The sequence below is a fragment of the Colossoma macropomum genome, unplaced genomic scaffold (genome assembly GCF_904425465.1).
Source record: "Colossoma macropomum unplaced genomic scaffold, Colossoma_macropomum, whole genome shotgun sequence".
Classification (NCBI taxonomy): Eukaryota; Metazoa; Chordata; class Actinopteri; order Characiformes; family Serrasalmidae; genus Colossoma; species Colossoma macropomum.
Window position 1 is genome coordinate 1,712,636 of NW_023494791.1, and position 19,170 is coordinate 1,731,805.

Here is a 19,170-nt window from a genome sequence, read left to right on the forward strand (position 1 = left end):
TGTGGAGGGATGCTGGAGCCTATACCAGCAGTCATTAGGCGGAACACTAGCCAATTGGATGTGCTAAATTTTATTTTAAGGTTTATTTTATTTGGTTTATGTACCAAAAACAGGCATTTCATCTCTACTTGCTCATTTTCCAACCTCTCTTTATCCCTTGGCTGTTTGTATTGTACATTTAAGACTAATATATGTAAATGAGCTCTGTTCTGATTGGCTTGTATTGCCCTGCACTACCTTATACTGTGTCTTATTCAAAAAGCTGAAACACTCCTTACAACTACAGTGTGAGTGGAGACGGAGCTGAACAGCTGTTGTCTGAATAGGCTGGTATGTATGTAAAAGGGGACTGCAGCTTGGTTTCCATATACGGACTGTGGAGTGAACTTTAAAGCCCCTGTCTGCTCATTTTTATTTTCTTCTATCTGTTATCTATAGTTTTTGTGATGTTTTTACAGCGAAACGGCAGAGAAACAATGCTGCCGGTCTTTTCTGTCGAGAGAATTTTGAAATGACTTTTTTCTGCCCTTTTTCTTCAGTTTGATTTGATTTGGTGGGACTAAATTTGGCGCAGGTGAGGTCAGATCTGCCAAAGCACCAATGAGAGTTAGCAGTATGTATACATCAGCTCTCCTTCAGATAAAGTGGCTGATCTCCTGATACTGCAAGTCCCTGACAACCCTCCCAACGAGCAGCTTATTTAAGCTTTTCTGCATCTCTTCATGGTGTTTCTTATGAAGGTTTATTACAGCGTTGTTTGTAGCGTAGCCTGACACTGTTTCCTACTTGCGTTAGCCACCTGCTGCAGGATCGTGTCAACAAAGAAAAGGACATGGGAAGCATAGCGCTTTAAGCGAATGCTCTTTTATTGAACACAGCAGCTGGGACAAACTGCTGAAGCAGGCAGGTCACTGCTAACCACACACTTTCCGTTCATGGTAGACACTAACACTGTAATACTACTCCACAAGCTACCACAGAATGACACAAATACACATACAGCGATCAGGCATAACATTCTGACCACCTCCTTGTTTCTACGCTCATTGTCCATTTTATCAGCTCCACTTACTATATAGGTGCACTTTGTAGTTCTACAGTTACAGACTGTAGTCCATCTGTTTCTCTGATACTTTGTTAGCCCCCTTTTACCCTGTTCTTCAGTGGTCAGGACCCCCATGGACCCTCACAGAGCAGGTACTATTTGGGTGGTGGATCATTCTCAGCACTGCAGTAACACTGACGTGGTGGTGGTGTGTTAGTGTGTGTTGTGCTGGTATGAGTGGATCAGACACAGCAGTGCTGCTGGAGTTGTTAGACACCTCAGTGTCGCTGCTGGACTAAGAAAAGTCCACCAACCAAAAATATCCAGCCAACAGCGTCCTGTGGGCAGCGTCCTGTGACCACTGATGAAGGACTAGAGGATGACCAACACAAACTGTGCAGCAGCAGATGAGCTTTCGTCTCTGACGTTACATCTACAAGGTGGACTGACAAGGTAGGAGTGTCTAATAGAGTGGACAGTGAGTGGACACAGTGTTTAAAAACTCCAGCAGCACTGCTGTGTCTGATCCACTCGTACCAGCACAACACACACTAACACACCACCACCACGTCAGTGTTACTGCAGTGCTGAGAATGATCCACCACCCAAATAGTACCTGCTCTGTGAGGGTCCATGGGGGTCCTGACCGTTAAAGAACAGAGTTAGAAAGTATGCAGAGAAACAGATGGACTACAGTCTGTAACTGTAGAACTAGAAAGTGAAACTGTATGGTCAGTGGAGCTGATAAAATGGAGTGTAGAAACAAGGAGGTGTTCCTAATTAAGTGCTCAGTCAGTGTATTTCTTGAATATAACACTTGTAAACACTTTTTTCCACTACATGTCTTTACTATAAAACAATGTTTCAGTGTTTTAAACCATGTTATCAGGGACTTTAACAATTTTACTGTGGCTCCAGCCTGGGGAGGGGCTGACACACCTAATGAGGGCTCAGATGCTCCCACACACACACACCAGTGTGAGTGAACTAACATGCTTTATTCACACATTATACAACAGTTAGTTCCGGCCACGCAAGCTGATCGGTTGAGAAGTGTTCAAACCGTGCTGTTATTTCATCATAACAGCCCAAAAAAACCCAACATCACGGGTTTTTCACAAACACTGTATCACTCCGCTGAGACGCTGTTGCTAAGCAACGGCATTGACAGTTGTAGGAGACGCTCAAGCCAAGAAAACGGACATTTTTAAGATCACATTTGACCGACAGCCAATTTGGTCAGACTCTGAAGATGAGACGACACAAAATTCCCAAACTGTCATCACCACTGAGCAGCTTTTCAGTCGGCAGCTGAGACAGAAGAACAGCTGAACAACCTGGAATCAGCCAGAAATGAACCCAACACCATTAGCCAAACTAAATGGGCTGTAAGATGCTTTACAGACTGGCTGGAACAAAACAACATTAATACTGATCTGGCAAAAACTGACAAAACCGAGCTAAACTTCATATTGCGGCAGTTTTATGGCTCAGTCTGATTTGGTCAGACTCTGAAGATCAGACTACACGTTTGGTGAATGGTATTGGGTTAATTTCTGGCTGATTCCAGGTTGTTCAGCTGTTCTTCTGTCACAGCTGCCGACTGAAAAGCTGCTCAGTGGTGATGACAGTTTGGGAATTTAGTGTAAGGAGCTGGAGAACAAACTGCCGGCTGTGCTCCTCCTTAAGTGGGCTGCAGCGCTCCTCCGCCACATTGTGAACTGCATCAAACTCTTTTTTTTAAAAAAAAGAGGAAAATTCAGTTTTCTATGATATGGACCTGTTTAATAGCAGTAATTTGTTGTCGGTTTTACATTTTCGGATTTTCTGTCTTTCATGGAATCCTGTTTTTTTTGACCGTCCTAATAAGCATCATGTCTTTTATTTCACCTACATTATGTTTTTGGGCTGCGTGATAAACCCATATTTCTCTGAATGGCACTCTGAGTGTGAAAGTGCAGCACTGTGAAGGTGCTCACACCAATTATGCACTACAGCAGCTGTACAAACATCAAATAAAGCCTGAGATCACAGTGCGACCGTGAAGTGGGAGCTTGTGAAACCAGAGCTGCTCTGCGTATGTAATTAATCTCTGGTGAAACTGCAACTTGTTTGACTAAAATGCAGTGATGGCATTTCAGATCGTCCGCCGTAACAGTATCTGTCTGCTGAATATCGTGGTAAACCTTCGAATGTCTGCTCCTGGTCTAACTACGCAGCCTGCAGCAGGGTTTCCATTCAAACTTGTATTAATCAGTGTTTTATTTATTTTTTGATCAATTACTGTTTTGCATGAATTCCTGGAAGTGAATGCACACATAAGAGTCTGTAACACTTTCCAGTTTACAAGAAAATCCCATGCACATGTTTTTAGTACATCTAGATTAACAGACTTCTGCTAAATATATCAGCAGTCGGAATTATTAAATATATGCTGAAGTTTTCGCTACACGGCTCTGGCCAGAGTTGGGCCAGATGCTTTTCTACAGCGCAGATAGCACACAGATCTGGGTTGATTCTGGCTTTAATGCGCTTTTAAAAACGATGGTTCTTGAAGGGTTTTCATGAAGAAAACCGTTCTATATAGAACCATGAACACTCAAAGAACCCCTTGCACTATTAAAGGGTTCTTTGCATCATGAAAGTGTTGTTCAGACTGATGGAAAATGTGCACGAATGTGCTGCAGTTTGACATTATAACAATAGAAGAACTCTTGGTGCTCTGTAGAACCCTTTTCAAAAAGGTTCCATATAAAACCATATTCAACACATTGTTCCTCAATCTGAAGAACCATTTCATCATACAAAGAACCCTTTAATCATGCAAACGAGTCCTTGAGTGTTCATGGTTCTATATAGAGCCATTTTCTTTACTAAGGAACTGTTGAAGAACCATCTTTTTTAGGAGTGTATGCAAGTAATGGTTGACTACAGGGCAGATGTTAGGCATATGAGCAAGAATAGGGTTTTGCCTCAAAATAGAGACAGGAGGCAAAACCATAGGCAGAACCATAGGCAGCTATCTGGTATCTGGCCCTGTTCTGGCCCTGTTTTTGGATTTTTACCCATTTTTCTCCCCAATTTAGTCGTTTCCAATTCCACCCGCTAGTTAGGACTCCCCAAATCACACAATACTACCAACGCTAGGAGGGCGAAGGCAGCACAGGCTTCCTCGGAGACTTGTGAAGCGCCACGGCATCTTTTCGAACTTTCGAACATCACTGGACAGCTGAACGCGCTCGGGGGAAAGCGCCAACCGCCAGATCTGTTACGTCAGCTAACAGACGCCTGCACTGACTAGCTTCTCACTGAGTGATGGGGGAGAAGGAGGGGGCCATCCCATCCACCCAGAGAGAGCAAGGCCAATTGTGCTCTCTTGGACTCCCGGCAAATCTGGCCCCAGTCTGGCCCAACTACATTGTTGGTCCACAACATTGACATTTTAGGTCAAAATCTGACAGGCCTGTTTTGCCAGATTTAAACTAAAATAGGTTCAAACAAAAATCTAAAAAGAAAATAACAAGAAAGTATAACAAAACTACTTTTGTTTATTATGTCATATGATATACAGTACAAAGCCATACACACAGCCCTAGAGCAGGGTGTCGAACATATGGTCCACGGGCCAGAACCGGCCCGATTATGGTTGTTGTCTGGACCGCCAGATGGATTTAGAGTGCATGTTCTAAATTAAAATCATTTTGTGGACTGTCGTTTGACTGTTGTACTCCTAAACACTACTTTGACAAGTGAATAAAAACTCAGAATAAACCTGCAGTGAGAACGGCAGCAAATCAGAATGATTAGAGGATGACGGAGGTCACCAGCCCTCTTCCTGAAGATCTACTTTCCTGCAGAGTTTAGTTCCAATCTGTATCTACAACCCCATTTCCAAAAAAGGTTGGACACTGTGCAAAATGTAAATAAAAACAAAATTCAATGATGTGCATATCATGCCAGCCCAGATCTGGCCTACACACTCTAAAGTGAATGGAACTACAGGATATAGCCCAAATCTGGCCCAACTACATTGTTGGTCCACAACATTCATACCAGAATTGTCCCACAAACATAGACACATGGCAAAACGGTATGAAGCTGTCCAGGATCTGGTCCTATTCTGGCAGGTTGGTATCCAACCAACACTCACATAAGAAAGCCAAAATCGGCCCAAAACCATTTGCTCTCTGGGGACATACACAAGATGTGACCCACAAGTACAAGCCAAGCCCAGCTGTGGCAAAACCACAAGGAACCACAAGGAAGTAGGCCAGATGATGAAGTTAGTTGGCGGCATCTGGTGCGAGTACATAAAACATGACTTCCAAAAGTTTTTCGTGCTTCTCTTTTATCGACTCACTTGATCTAAGCAGAAAAGCTCCTTTTGTGATGGTTTTTTGCCAAATATCTGGCTTTTGCATCTAGTTTGTCCGTTTTTTTTAATTTGCATACAACAGGTGGATGAGAAGCCCTCCTGTGTCGTTTGTCGCCGAGACCACCTGAGTGCTCTCGGTTTGTCACTATATTGTTGCCATTTAAGTTCAGAAAAGGAGAGCTGAGATCAAAACAGGATGCACAAACTATAAAAGCCATTTATGTGGTCATGAGGCAGAAAGAGGAGAAAACAAGCAGGTCTGCAAATGAATGCGAAGAGCGCGCAGTGGCAGTGACGTGTGGAGAGTCTGCTCACCGCAGAGAACATCCCGTCAGAGGGGGACTCTCGGCCTCCCCGCATCTGCTGCGCTCTCTCTCCTCCTTACATGTGGCTTTGCATGAGTGTGCGTGTGCGTTTTCGCATGTGCGTGGGTGGAAGAGTTGCCTCCAAAGATGGTATCCCCAGAGAGAGAGAGAGAGAGAGAGAGACACATACACACACACAGACAGAGAGAGAGAGAGAGAGAGAGAGAGAGACAGAGAGAGGGAGGAAATGTTTGCTTTCTATGGTTGCAGGTTTTCCATTTGCAAAACAGCCCCTTTTTACGCCCACACATCAGAAAATCACACATATTATAGAAATGCTGCATCAAAGAGTGCAGAGAACCCACCCAGCCGCCCACGCAGCGGGGACTTCTCAGACAATGGAATAAAAAATTAAACCTCTTTGGCCATCGGCATGATGCTGCTCTTAAAAGCTCCAGCACGAGCCTGTTTTGTAGATGTGAGAATATTTATGCACCTCATGATTCAATTCGGTTTCGATTCAAGATGCCAAGCTGCGATTATAAACCGATTAGCATTTTTTTCAGTTTCTATCGCCTGTATTATGATATTTGCCTGTTCAAGCCTACATTCTGCTGACCTGTTAAAGCTCTAAAGTGAAATGCTGCACTGTAGAGAAACTTACTGACTCAGATGTCTTTACAGTGGTGGTGATGGGAACCAGGGGTCACCATGACTACAACACACATATAGACATTTTATTTACTATCCAGAACCACCAGTGAACCTACACGAGTCTTCTGAGTTTATATGGAATGTTGATGATGGAAAATAGAGGAAAATCTGAAATAATAAATTTTCTTTGGGGACTATTTTGCCTCACAACGTCCTGCATGTATCCCTCCACCATGAATGGATTAAAAAACTTGTTTTGGGCCCAAAATCTTCTTGAAACTATCATAAAACAGTGTCTCAGTCATCAGGCAGTGAATTCATAACCATTTCCTGTAGTAACTTTCTGTGAGGGAGCTTTTAGAGGTGGGCGTCTGGTTCCTATCACCACCACTGTGAACAGTTCTGACTCGGTAAGTTTTTCTAAAACGGAGAGTTTCACACCAAACCACTCTGTTTACATCTAAACAAATTAATTATGCAGACATGTTGAAAAAGTCTACAGGCCAGTTGTGCCAGATTTAAACTAAAATATGTTTAAACTAAAATCTAAAAAGAAAATAACAAGAAAATAAAACTAGTTTTGTTCATTCAGTCATGTTCTATACAGTACAAAGCCATACACACAGCCCTAGAGCAGGGTGTCGAACATATGGTCCACAGGCCAGAACCGGCCCGATCATGGTTGTTGTCTGGACCGCCAGATGAATTTAGAGTGCATGTTCTAAATTAATCATCATCATTTTGTGGACTGTCGTTGACTGTTGTACTCCTAAACACTACTTCTGACAAGTGAATAAAAGCGTAGAACAAACCTGCAGTGATCTGTATCTACAACCCCATTTCCAAAAAAGTTGGGACACTGTGCAAAATGTAAATAAAAACAAAATTCAATGATCTGCAAATCATGTAAACCATATATTTCATTGAAAATAGTAGAAAGACAACATATCAAATGTTGAAACTGAGAAATTGTTTTTTGAAAAAATATTTGCCCATTTTTAATTTAATGCCATCAACACATACCAAAAAAGTTGTGACGGGGGCCTGTTTACCACTGTGTTTCATCACCTCTTCTTTAACAACACTCTGTAAGTGTTTGGGGACTGAGGAGACGCTGCTGTAGTTCAGAAAGTGAAATGTTTTCTGTTCTTGTTTGATACAGGATTTCAGCTGCTCATCAGTTCAGGGTCTCATTTGTCATATTTTTTGCTCCATCATGCACCAAATGTTTTCAGTGGTGATGAATCCAAACCCCAACGAACCAGGGAACTAGGTCTGTTGTCTGGACAAATGAAGTTTATTCGTTGTGCGCACAGGTTCCAGACAGCCAGCCAGCCCGTAAGACAATAGACTGTCACAGTTTTATAGCTGGACTGATGCCAAGAATAGACCCAGCTTATACAGGACAAGTGACAGGTGTGACAGACATGACCATATAACGAGAAAGACAACAATAGGCAGCCTAAAATACAACTTCAGCACATACACCCACAACACAGCACATTAACTTCCTTCAGTGGTGACAGGTCTGGACTGCAGGCAGGTCAGTTTAGCACCCGGACTCTTTTAATACGGAGCAATGCTGCTGTAATACATGCAGAATGTGGTTTGACATCGTCTTGCTGAAATAATCAAGGCCTTCCGTGGAAAAGACGTCGTCTGGATGGCAGCATATGTTGCCAAAACATGTATATATTGTTCAGCATTAATGGTGCCTTCACAGATGTGCACGTCACCCATGCCATGTGCACTAATGCCCCCTATACCATCATGAATACTGGCTTTTGAACTGTGCACTGATAACAATCTGAGTGGTCTTCAGCCCAGAGGACACAGTGTCCATGATTTCCAAAAAGATTTTCAAATTTTGATTCATCAGATCACAGGACACTTTTCCACTTCAGCTCAGTCCATTTTAAATGAGCTCAGGCCCAGAGAAGGTGGCAGCATTTCTGGATCCTGTTTATGTTTGGTTTCTTCTTTGCATTTTAGAGTTTTAACTTGCATTTGTGGATGCAGCGATGAACTGTTTTCACAGACAGTTGTTTTCAGAAGTGTTTCTGAGCCCATGCAGTGATTTTCACCACAGGATCATGTCTGTTTTTAATGCAGTGCTGCCTGAGGGTCCAAAGATCACAGCTAGCAAATACTGGTTTTTGGCCTTGTCCCTCACATACAGAGCTGTATGCTGTAGATGATGAAAAGTAAAAGTTCTTTGCTATTTTATGTTGAGAAACGTTCTTCTTGAATTGTTGCACTATTTGATGGTGCAGTCTTTCACAGAGTGGTGAACCCCTCCTCATCTTTACTTCTGAAAGACTCCGCCTCTCTGAGATGCTCTTTAATACCCAATCATGTTATTGACCTGTTGCCAATCAACCACCAGGTGTTTTTAGCATTACACAACTTTACCAGCCTTTTGTTGCCCCCATCCCAAATTTTTTAGATTGTATTGTTGGCATCAAATTAAAAATAGGCGTATATTTTCCAAAGAACAATAAAATTTCTCAATTTAAACATTTGGTATGTTGTTTTTGTACTATTTTCATTGAAATATTGGGGTTAAATGATTTGCACATCATTGCATTTTGTTTTTATTTACATTTTGCACAGCATCCCAACTTTTTTAGAAATGGGGTTCTTTGTACTATGAAATGATTCTTCAGATCGATGGAGAATATGATGTAGATGGTTCTAAATATAACCCCATTTAGAAAAGCGTTCTACATAGCACCAAAAAGGGTTCGTCTATTGTTACAAGCTTGACATCATAACAATAGAAGGACCATTTTTGGTGCTACAATATACACCACATTCTCCATCAATCTGAATAATGCTTTCATGATGCAAAGAGCCCTTTAATCATGTTCTTTACTAAAGAACCCTTGAAGAACTTTTTTAGGAGTGTACTTAGCTTCTCTTAGATTGCCTCCTGACAGTTCTGTTGATGAATCAGTCAGATTAAACCCAGCACTGACATCAGTGATTAAAACATTCTGTGTAAAGATAAATATTAATGCAGTTCTGTGTTCTGTTTCATTAAAGCTTGCTGAAAGATCTTGTGTTAAAGACGGCGAGTCCTCCTCAGCGTTTAACGTCGCTCTGATCAGCTCCAGTGTTAAAATTAGCGTTAACTCATCTGAAGGGGCAGCTTCCGTCACTAAAAGCTCTTCCTTATTAGACACGAAAACCTGCAGCTTTAACGTCCATTGACTGAACCCTTTCCCTGCTTTTATTACTGTAAACATTCTTTACAGAATCCATTTTGTGCTTTCAGTTTGCCAACATTCACATTTTGTCATTTCTCAAACGTCTGCTCTGAACAGCTTATAAAGGCAGGGTATATTTTAATTAAATGTTTTAAATGAGTTCTTGTACAGTTTCCTTTGTGCTGCTGAACTTTTTAGTGCATTAACACAGCTGTTCCAGATGATACCAGTTATCCTGAACTGAAAGTTTGATGGACAGAGCAGCAATAACTTTCATACTTGACCCGAATACCTAAGTCCACAACCAGGACCGAATCTGGGCTCGTTTGGGGGAGGGGCTCATTATCACTGGTTTGCTTTCAACACATGAATCCCATCCGATTCCACGGATCGATTAAGCAGTGAGAACGGTGGTGGCAGTAAATCAGAATGATTAGAGGATGACCAAGGTCACCAACCCTCTTCCTGTAGATCTACTTACGTGAGTTTAGTTCCAATCTGCATCTAAAATGCTGCCCCCTTCTTACTCAACACTGACGCACCTGATCCAGCCAATCAGTACCTTTAAAGGATGTTCATTAGCTGGAGCAGGTGTGTTGTTGAGGCTACACTCTGCAGGAAGGTAGATCTCCAGGACCAGTGCTGATGACCACTGGAGAAAGAAGTGGTGAACGGTGTTAGTGAGGAGCGTATAAAGCCTGACTCTCACTGTCCTGATTGTTCCATACATCACTTTTCTGTGCACAGGTTTTCAAAATGGCTTAATCTGAGCAGTTTTTTATTATTTTCCCTGGATACAAACTCAAGCAGTGAAGAGCAGCACTTTTGGATACACGGCATTTCACCGTGCAGGAGCTGTTCTCAAATAATTACACTAGAGCTTTGTTCCAGACCAGGGACCGCTTGCTATGCGAGTTCGGGACGTTTGGTCAAATGTGAAAGCAGTTTTTGAGCACAGGAAATCGGTGGTCTGGGGTTCATCTTCTTGCTGTTCTCTCCTGTCGTGTGATTGGTTCATTTTGTTACATGACTGCTTCAACTTATTGCGTCACTTCCCTTTTCAGCTTTTATGATGGTGTGCTGCTGCACGGTGAAATACCAGGTGTCCAAAAAGCGCTGTTCTTCACTTCTTGAGTGAAATAAAAAGGTAAAAACAGGAAAATGTCAAACCAGCAAAAAAAAAAATAAAATAAAATATATATTAGAAATTGCCAAATTTGAAATAGGTGAAAATATAAATAGTTAATAAGGACTACTTAAAAAATACAATTAAAAATATAGCGAGCGTGTGGCCTTAAAAAGGATGGTTCTTCAAGGGTTCTTTAGTAAAGACAGTGGTTCTATATAGAACCGTGTAGACTCAAAGAACCATTTAGTTATAGAACCATCTACAGCACATTCTCCATCAATCTGAAGAACACTTTCACAATGCAAAGAACCCTTTAATCAGGCAAATGGTTCTTTGAGTGTACATGGTTCTATAGAGAACCATAGTCTTTACTAAGGAACCCTTGAGGAACCGTCTTTTTTAAGCATGGTAGCATCTAGGTAGATATTCAGGAGAGAGTTTGGTGACCACTGATGTCGTAGCTTTGGTGAGCACTGTGGTGAGAGTCTGTGGCTGCAGTACCACTAATGGCCTGCGGGGGGGCTTAGTAGGCCGTGGAAAAGTGTCTGCTTCAGAAAGCGCAGCTTGTGTGTGTGGGTGTGTGCGTGGGGGGAATGTTCTCAGAGAGGACTTCCCCTGACTGCACCCACACACACTCACTCACAGGTGGCATCTCCTGTGTGGTCTGGTTAAGGGTCAGAACTGAAATGACTCTAACCTCAAGCCTTAATGAGCCTGCCTCGAGTCTGACTCTGATTTATCTGAGCTCCATCTGTTAAAAAAACCTAGATGGCTAGATAGTAGGGGTCTGTTTGTGTCTGTGATTAGGGGTCAGAGGCCCACCATTTCATATCATCACCATTGAGAGGTGTCCGTCCCAAACGCTAACCCCTAAATTTACACTTGGGAAAATAATGCTTACATGTGTATACACACACACACACACACACACACACACACACACACACACACACACACACACACACATATACACACACACACACACACACACACACACACACACAAACATACACACAAACACACACACACACACACACACACACACACACACACACAAACATACACACAAACACACACACACACACACACACACACACACACATACACACACACACACACACACACACACACACACACAAACATACACACAAACACACACACACACACACACACACACACAAACACACACACACACACACACACACACACATACACACATGCACATACATGTATATTTATACTGTCAGTTATTTTCCTTTAAGAACTTTTAGATTTTTTTCAATGTGAAGATGAAACACAAAGAGTTTTAGTCTGTAGGCGGATCCTTATTTTAGCCACACCCCTGCATTTTAGAGCAGGAGGTGAGGCTGCATCCCTGCCCCTCATGGCCACATGGTGAGCAGTTAGATCCCATTGTTTTGAAGTAAATGAGTCCCAAAGTCTGAAAATCAGTGTGGAACATTACGAATCGTCATATTTTCATTAATTAAGTACTTTTTGTATTTTAATGAAAAATTGTATGATTTTCTATCTGAACAGCTGTTCAAAGCTGTGTTTGCTGGTCATGTACCAGCTGTGTTTTTGAGCTCAAAATGAGCTAAAATTGACAAAATTACTGTTTATTTGCTGAATTTAACGTGGGCGAGGCAAGGCAGGGTTAATTATATAGCACCCAGTTAAACACTGTGGTCATTTAAAGGAGAAAAAGCAAAGGTCATTCAAATTAAAAGAAGGTGTAGGAGAATATAAAGCGATTGAAACATGATTATAAACAGTAGATTTAAAAGAGAAGAAATAAACATTAAATCAAACTAAAAATTAAGCTAAAAACACAATATGTGTCTTGTGCAAAAGTAATGGCACATTTTATATGTTATGTTTTTGTTCAACTTAAAGTCAAAGTGAACATTCAGACTTTACATCAAGGAGTGCCCGGCTAAACGAGACTGCGTTTCTCCAACTCTGATGTGCAAAATATAACATGAATATAACATAAAGGCAAATGCACATAGACAGGCATAAAACATACGCATAAGGAAAAAAATATATACATATTTTAGAAATATTGCACACCAGCACATAAACACAAGCTGTGTGCTTTGCATAAATTTGCATGAAAATTAAGGTTTTCAGTTTTCCCTCACCTTTTATAAGTGTACATAGATGTCAGTTGTCATGAAATTTGACCCGGGGGTGTTCAAACATTTGTGCGTGGCTGTAGACACTCGGGCCTCCGTGGTATTTTTTCCACCTCAGATTTTGAAAGACTGTTGCAGGCCTAGCTATTTTGCTTTTTCCCCCCACCTGTATCGTCTTTTGAAGTGTAGGTGAGCTTGGAGTGTGTCTGAAAGCTGACTGTGAGTTGACTTTAGTGAGCTCGTGTCATGTATGTGCACCAGCTAAAAATAGCAAGTGAAAATCAGTTGCAGCAGTTAGATTTCTTGGTAGCGCTTTATTGAGCGGCAGCATTTGTACGGATACACGAGCCTTTCATGTCAGCTGACATAAACCTACATAAACATTTATGAAGGATCACTCCAGCAAGCGTCAGCTGTCATCAGACAGTGCTTTTATTCAATCTTGACGTCATTTCAGCTCAGTAAGTGTTTGAACATGTGACGCTTGTTGGGATAAACCTCTATAAACGTATGTCAGTGGTCATGAAAGGCTTATATAGAGTTATGTACGCTGCCCTTTGGTGAAGGATGGCTCAGTGGCTGGTGTGAGACTTCTGTGCCTGTGAGACACCCACGCAGGGGGGCATTTCTCTGAGATCCTGTCACGTTGGAAACCAGCCACACATACACTTACACGTACACCACTCAGCCCTACTTCTCTCCTGTCTTGTGGGGAAGCCACCTGCAGCGAGTAGATTCAGAGATACAGCCTGCGGTAACTCAAGGGTAACAGGTGCGCATATCTTCGCGCTGACACCACATCTCAGCACCTCAGCAAAGAGAGACGCGCTGTTCTCCGAGCGCCAGGCTGACGGTCCACCACAGCAGCTCTTACAGAGCACGAACACAGAGATGTGTGCACTTTATCACACATTTGTTACGACCACATCAACGTCAAAGTGCCTTTACACATAACACAGGCTCTCTCTTTGTCTTCCCTTCCTCTTTGTCCTCCTCTCTCTCTCACAGCCGCAGGCAGTTCGGACCCAAAGACCAGGATGAGGTTAAGATAATTGAGCATCAGACGCAGTATCTGAGGCTGATGCCCCACCTGGCCACCTCCCTCGCCCTCACCTTCACCACCAGGTCAGTCTGACCGCCAGTTTGACAGCCCCCGCAGGGTGAGGTCTCTCTGATCACTGCTCCTCCTGTCTGACTGAAATAGAAGATTCCCAGCTTTAGCCCCTCGTCACAGTCGCAGCACAATTTAACTGTCATTATTTAACCCATTAATTACCTGAATGGCAATTCAGTGTTACCTTAATTTTAGTCTCCAGTTTGAGAGGCTCAAATGCACCGCATTCAGTAATACAGCTTAAAGAGCCCATATCCTGCATTTTTCTTGTATTTTATTTTTTCTTCAAAGAATTAATCGATTTAATCTGTATTTAAACTCACAGTACAGTGAGGGAAACCTTCATTTACAGTATAGCTGAGCCAATACAGAAATCAGGGCTTGGAAATATTAGACTGTAAAAACATCAAATGCTAAAAAAAGCAATTTTTTGTAAATAAATTTAACAGTATAAAAAAAATTCAAAATAAAGTGTGAAAATCGCAACAAAACTAAATAAATAACAGATTAAATATGGATAAAATAAATAAAAAAACAAGTTAATGGAATAAATAAAAGAATATAAGATTTCAAACAATAAGTCCATTTCTAAAGTTTGTGTGGTTTTATATACCAAAAACAGTCATGCTTTGTATTTATATGACCATTTTAATTTTTCATCCTCTCTTTATCCCTCAGAACTGAACAGGCTGTTTCTGTTACTGTGCCTTTAAGACTGATATATGTAAATGAGCTCTGTTCTGATTGGGTGCCCTGTACTGCACCTCATTCAAAAGGCAGTCCAGGCTGAAACTCTCCTTATATGTTCAGCTGAACTGCTGTAGGCCTAGTTTTTAAATGTGTTTGCTTTTGTGACATCATGATCCAAGAGGACAGAAAATCAATAAATGATTTTCCGGCCTAATGCTACTCATTTATTTTTACTCAGTAATAAACAATAGAGTGAACCACAGTCAACATTATTGTGTTTTTACTTCACAAACACTGTAGTTTAGCAATTTCTCAAAAGGTACTTGAGCTGACAAGTGCTTTAAAAGCCTGTATAGGCAAAAATGAAAATAAAATAGCAGGCGCAAATTGAATTTTTGATCAAAAAATGACCAAATTTATAAAGATATCAAATTTTCAATTCAATTCAATTTTGTTAACATTTGACTTTCAAATAATGACCATATCTGAGTAGCCTGACCACATGTGACACGTGTGACTGTGTCATATAAAAATGACCTTAGGGTTGTAGGAGTTAATGGTTGTTTTGACAAGAAATTTAGTGAATTTACCCTGATAGTGTGAGGATTGTGGGCCGCTGTTGGTCCGCTGATGACAAAGCCATTGGTCCACTGGCATTTTGCTCATTGTTTTCTGGGCGGCCCATCGGTCTTTACGCAGAGAATTAGACAAAATTCCACTGATCATCGCTTATTTTCCACTCACAGCTCAATTTACTGATTTTTCCTTCCTTCCTTTCTTTACTTTATAAATTAGTTTTGTAAAAAACTTTAATCCAGCTCAGTGTCGGCAACAACATCTCTATAGAATCATTTCATATCAGGCCTGGTCATTATTTTATTACTCTGGGTTGTTTGTAATATTTTTCTTAGATTATTTTCCAAAATAAAAGGCTCTGTGCGTTTGAAATCTGTTTGAGGAGGTTAAAAACTAGTTAGATCTTGTCTGCAGGACAGTAATCTGGGTGGTCCGAGGGTGGACCAGCAGTGGCAAACAGTCAGCGGGGTGCCGACCTAATCAAGCCAGCAGACCGATATATGCTGCTATCTGGGTAGTAAGAACGGCCTCTGACTTTCGTACAGTACTGTGAGTGTAGATTTTATGTACTATTAGGTAGACAGAGATAGATATTGATAGATTATACATATGCATAAGTTTAAAAAAAATAGATATAAATACAGATATAAAGGTAGGTAGTATATATAGATAGGCACAGGCACTCCTGTCCATCACCACTTGATGTCTCTCTGTATGTAATGTAATTAATGGAGAAGCTTTATTAAAATCAAACACAGTTAGCCTATAAATGGATGTTGTGAAGAATAAGAGGCTGTCGTTCCCTGTTAGCTGAGCTTTATTGAAGGATGTACACATGCCACACAGTACTCTTTCTGAGAATTACCACAGACCCAGAGAAAGAGAGAGAGAGAGAGAGAGAGAGAGAGAGAGAGAGAGAGAGAGAGAGAGGAAAAGAGAGTTCAGCTGCGGCTTCGCAGAAAACTGCACTCTTCATGGTTATTTATAAAGCCTCAACACTGCTGCCATGGCATCTGATTCTCAGTATTATCACTTATCACTAGAGAGAGAGAGAGGCAGGGGTAGATGCGACCACAGGAACAAGCCCGTTATCTTCAGCTTTTATTTATGTTTTTCATGATAAGATTGTTTCAGCTTGAAACAGAAAGGTAGAAGCCTTCGTTTTTCAGCACGATCAGCTCTCTAACAGCTTAACCTGCTTTCTTAAAGGGGAATTCCACTGTTATTTTTCAAAATTTCTACATTTTTGGTTCAGATGTCTTCACAGTGGTGGTGATAGGAACCAGGGGTCGCCATGACTACAACACAGATATAGACGTTTTATTTACTATCCAGAACCACCAGTGAACCTACACGAGTCTTCTGAGTGTATTTGGAATGTTGATGATGGAAAATAGTGGAAAATCTGAAATAATAAGTTTTGTTGGGGGATTATTGATGAGATACAGAGGTACAGTTTGTCCTGAGGTCTGCTGGATTGCCAGATTTCAGCAGTGGCAGAACCAAACAGTTTAGAATGTGCAATATGTCTTTTTCTACACGCACCATTCTATCTTTTCTGGTGTTTTCCCCTCAACTATTGTCTGGTTTATTTCATTTATTTTTACATCTTCTTAATGTATTCAGTAATTTAAAAAAGGTAGTTTTTTTATGGGGAACATTTAAATGTTAAAATACATTTTCAACTGCTTCAACAAATGACAAATGGAAGACATGGGAGAGTGAGACTCAAGGACCAACTGGACAGCAGAGCTCCAAAACTGTACACCTGGCAACCCTAGACCCACCTAAATCTTGTGAGGTAAAATACGACATAATAAAAACAAGTCTATAGTAAATAAAACAGGACTAGACAGGTCCAGTTTTGCTGGGCTGCTGTCGGCTGCATGGTGTTTGTGTCTGGTTCATGACATCAAAACCCTTTGAATTATGTGCAGGACAGCAAGTGAAACTGCCTGCAGTGTCTGGTGATACCCACTTAGATATTTGCCACTTTTTGGGAATAAATACATACATTTTCATAATAACAGTACTACTTATGGTAATAAGATCCACTCTGAATGACCTCTCAACCATTTAAGCATGTAGAATTTTTGAAAAATCAGTGGAATTCCCCTTTCAGTTGTGCTGATTAGTTGTATCAGGTGTGTTGGAGCATTTTAAACACTAAAATATCCAGAAAAGCACCTAATTTTCTTTATCAACCAGCAAAATTCTGTGTATCTTTATAGAGTTTTTGCCGCTGTTCTGCTGTGTTGGTTCTTAAAGGCTCTAATTTTAGATAAGTAGTGTGATATTTTTGTGATTGATATTTTTGTGATTGTGCCTTTAAGAGGTTGTGTTTCTAGGTAGCATATTTGTCTCACTGAAACAGTTTAATTTGTAATGAGATTTTGTGAGTGTAGGTCAGAGCTGCTCAAACTGTGATACACAGCAATAAAAGAGACTTGGTTTGATTTGGCTGACAGAAAAGTTACCCTAAAGGTACCATCCCTCCATCCAATGACTGAAAAAACAGATTTTAATACTGTAAATTATTAAATTCTTATTTTCCTGTTGTGATTCTGTTTTTCATGCAAAAAAGACATTGACATCTGCAAATGTTTTGTGTTCCCTCACAATAATTGTGCATTTTTTAGCAAACGCAATGCGAAATGTTTCTGAGGGAATGGAAAAATTTTGCAAGCAAACACAAAACTAGTGCAAGTTGTTTGCGAGGGAGCGCAGTGCTTTTGCAAATATTTTTTTTTCACAATGCCACTTTGGCAGCTTGGCAGTTTTTTTAAGTAACAAAAATTTAAGTTTAGCAACAAAATATAGAGTAATGTTATACAAACTTCATACACTTTAAATTTTTCAACTGTCCTTTTGTGTATTGTTTTTGTCTTTTGGGCCCCCGACAACAAACATTACACTCTTTATCTTGGTTCCCAAGCCAACAAGTTTGGGCACCCCTGCTGTAGCTGTCCCTGATAGTGGACCTTTCTTGTTTAGTGTTGTTTATTGTTGACAGTGGTCCACTGGCATTTTGCTCAGCATTTTCTGGCCGTTTAAGCTGAGTATTAGACAAAATTGCACTTATTATTGCTTATTTTCCACTCACAGCTCAATTTACTGATTTTTCCGTCCTTCCTTTCTTCAGGTATACTTTGTAAATTAGTTTAGTAAATAATTTTACAAAATAACTTACAGTTACATGGAGTGGAATCACATTGATCACATTGATCACATTGATCGTTGACAACATTCGGGTGAGATTTAGATAACTTGGACCTTAGATCGATGAGCTCTGTAGGATCTTAAACTGTGCAGAAGTCTTGAATGAAATCACTTCTAAAATGTCGGATTGTTTTCAGTTTATTCTGCAAATAAACAACTGTTCTGCACGATTTCTAGGTCACTATTTAAACTGGAGCAGATGTGTGAAATTGAGCGTGTTGAGTTCTTTGTAGTAAAAGGTCAGATTTGTTTTTTAGTCTTATCTCGTCTATTGAAACTCAGGTTCACACGACTCTGATCTGCTCATCAGAGGCTTTTGTCACTGTTAGTGATGAGAGTCTGCGCCTGCTCGAGTGCAAAGGGGACAAACACTAAGAAACTGGAGTTCATGTTAAAATTTCCAAATTTATACTGTTCACTCAGATTGTTATGCTGATGAAAAAGGTTGTATTGAATTTGAGGAGAATGCAAAAGAGAAGCGTTTTGACTGGCGCTAATGTGTCGCTGTGTTTGTGCAGGTACACAGCTGGTTTGATGGACGATGCTCTGTGTCAGGGAGAGGACCTCCAGAGCAATCGGCCACTGCAGGCCTTAGTGGCCGGCCTCAAAGCCTACAGTACCTGGGCCAACGTGGCCTGCCTGCAGGAGTGTCGCGAGTGTACGGGGGGCATGGTGAGTGGGTCTGTGTGCACATGACACTCAGATAAACACACACT

At 41.0% G+C, this 19,170-nt stretch overlaps 1 protein-coding gene across 1 annotated transcript in view; it reads left to right on the forward strand.

Moving 5' to 3' along the window:
• Nucleotides 1–19,170, forward strand: part of acoxl (acyl-CoA oxidase-like) — a 123,052-nt gene that overhangs the window by 33,236 nt on the left and 70,646 nt on the right. Inside the window, exons 11-12 of the mRNA XM_036573630.1 lie at nt 13,864–13,980; nt 18,973–19,126. Of these exons, the coding sequence (XP_036429523.1) occupies nt 13,864–13,980; nt 18,973–19,126 (271 nt within the window). The remainder of the gene's footprint in view (nt 1–13,863; nt 13,981–18,972; nt 19,127–19,170) is intronic.